Raw genomic sequence first — 2,314 nt, 5'->3', positions numbered from 1 at the left:
GAAATATTTCATCGTATTATTACAATTATATATTTGTACTAATTTAATTTTGCTTATTTATTAACTTTTTTATTATTATTTATATTTGCTTAGAATAATAACCAAGATACGGGATCAATGGTATACGGTGATATCACTCCATGAACCTGCTTTCAGACAGAAATATATCATATATCTTATTACTATTTACTTAGATCGATCAATAAAGTAATTGAATAAATTAAATAATTCGTTTCTAGATGATGTTTCCAGTTATACTTCTATCACTGCTTATGAGCACAAATTTGAGTGCCGCAGCTTCCACGACAACTGTACCTTCACCGACGTCCGAAGAGGAACATCAGACATCATCCACCGTCGCAGATTTAGTCACAGCACAGAATAAAGCAAAGCGTCAACTTTATCATCTCACATACGATCATCCAGACCCTTATCAAGACGAAACGACATTCTATGCTTCAAAGCAACTTCAGCAAGCGGCAGCATCGCCGCAGCAGCAGCCGGCAGGCTTAGGATCAATGAGGCTTGAGCCGGAACTAAGAGCTAGACAGCCGGTCGCACCCGTGTATCAGCTGAGGACGAATTATTTGAATATTTGTGCCACCAAATGCACCAGTTCAAAAACCACAGGTATAAAAAATTAGCCTGATGAACATTATAATTTATGGTTCTTTCCCTATAGTTGCCATAATATTATTTATCTAAATTATATTACGTAATTTTTATCAATTTTGTCATTTTATAACTTTCTTTTGATATCTTTTTATTTAGATTTACTCACAGCAAACCTCTCAATTGCCATCTATAGTTGTACCCGTAACTCAACAGCCCATCAGACAATTACCTAAATATCAATATCAGTTACCGGCAGCCACATATAAGCCACTCGCTTATTATAATTTGCAACAATATCACGCCCCAACTTATCAAAAAATCGATGGAACAAAGCCAATAGCCCTAGAAAGCCAAACAAGCTGTGCAGAAAAAAGTAATAATCAAGCGCACCTCCAACCACAACAGCAAGTTGTTGAAGAACAATATGAGCAGTCGCCTCCGAGTGAATACCCAGCGGCGATGCTAGTAAATTTAGGCACGGCGCAGGGTCCAAAATCAGAAGCGTTAGTGCAACAAGGTCCACATCTTGCCCCTATACACGTCTATCAAGCCCCGAATGGCCAGTACAAAATTGCACCTCAGCTATATGGCGGCCCACAATTATTCAAACAAAATCCTCAGCAAATTGTACCAGCAGTAAGATTCCATTATTTGGAACATCCTAAAAAATCTAAACCAGTACAAGTTGTACTGAGAAAGAAAAATAATGAAGATGAGGAAGAGGAAGTTGTTCCAGAGAAAAAATCTTCTAAGAAGAAATACGAGGAAGTAGAAGAAGTTGATGATAGCAAAAAGCACCATTCCGATGATGACGACGATGATGATTCTAAAAGCAGCTACGAAAAAAACTGATAATCGGGGAAGATCAAGCGATGACAGTTTTAAACCTTCCAAACATTACCCTTACGACGAGGACAGAAAATATTCCAGAAAGCATCACAGTAAATCCAGTAGCGGCGAATTTACAAAACATTACGGTGATGACGATGATGAAGTAATTAAAAGTAAGCCCAGCAAATCATCTGATAAAAACAGAGAATACAGAAAATCATCCAGTCACCGTAGCGGTAATAATGATGGTGATGAAACCAAAAATGTAGAAGTATATAAAGAAAACCCAGTGCCAATATTACAAAAGATGCTTCCAACCGAATTTAAACAAAAAAAGTATATAGGGAAAATTGGTATATAACGAAGAGTATACAAAACTAGAAAAAGTAGAATTATTAGATACTGATTTGTTATTTACTATGTTTTGTATGATATCACATAATTATTGTTATGTATTTTTGTAATACCTATTCTTATACAATCAAAATAAACGGAATGAAAGTTTATTGAGTTTTTTTTTACAGGAAATTATCATGTGTTTAGAAAGGTGGTAAATTACGTGGAGAAAGTTTGAAATCTGCTTCAGTATTTTGTGTTAAAAACTATTATATATACTTCGCCTTACGGGATGTTTTTTGCATAAAACAATCTGAAAGTGCGAACAATAATTCCATATTATAGCGTCTATGGCTTTATACAGAATGGGGGATAGTACTGACATATTTACAATATATGTAACATTGTTCCGGAAACGTAACAGAATCAATCAATTCCTGCTATGTACGCAAAGTTAATTTAATCTCCGTATTTCAACAGAGGATAGCTATTGTATAATGTCTGTAATTTACCACTAAAATTAGAATTGTGT

The 2,314-nt window shown here is 35.2% G+C and overlaps 1 protein-coding gene across 1 annotated transcript; it reads left to right on the top strand.

The window, feature by feature from the left end:
* The first annotated feature begins 603 nt into the window (after window positions 1–603).
* Window positions 604–1,614, top strand: LOC113376514. The gene is made up of 2 exons (XM_026616461.1): window positions 604–630; window positions 772–1,614. Exon 2 carries the CDS (start codon window positions 1,075–1,077, stop codon window positions 1,465–1,467), a length of 393 nt encoding a protein of 130 aa, XP_026472246.1. The 5' UTR covers window positions 604–630; window positions 772–1,074; the 3' UTR covers window positions 1,468–1,614.
* The last annotated feature ends 700 nt before the right edge of the window (window positions 1,615–2,314 follow it).

This window comes from Ctenocephalides felis, unplaced genomic scaffold, assembly GCF_003426905.1.
Source record: "Ctenocephalides felis isolate EL2017-DRISC unplaced genomic scaffold, ASM342690v1 CF-g0.4_SCAFFOLD_01886, whole genome shotgun sequence".
Lineage (NCBI taxonomy): Eukaryota > Metazoa > Arthropoda > Insecta > Siphonaptera > Pulicidae > Ctenocephalides > Ctenocephalides felis.
This window is presented reverse-complemented; position numbering and strand designations above follow the sequence as displayed.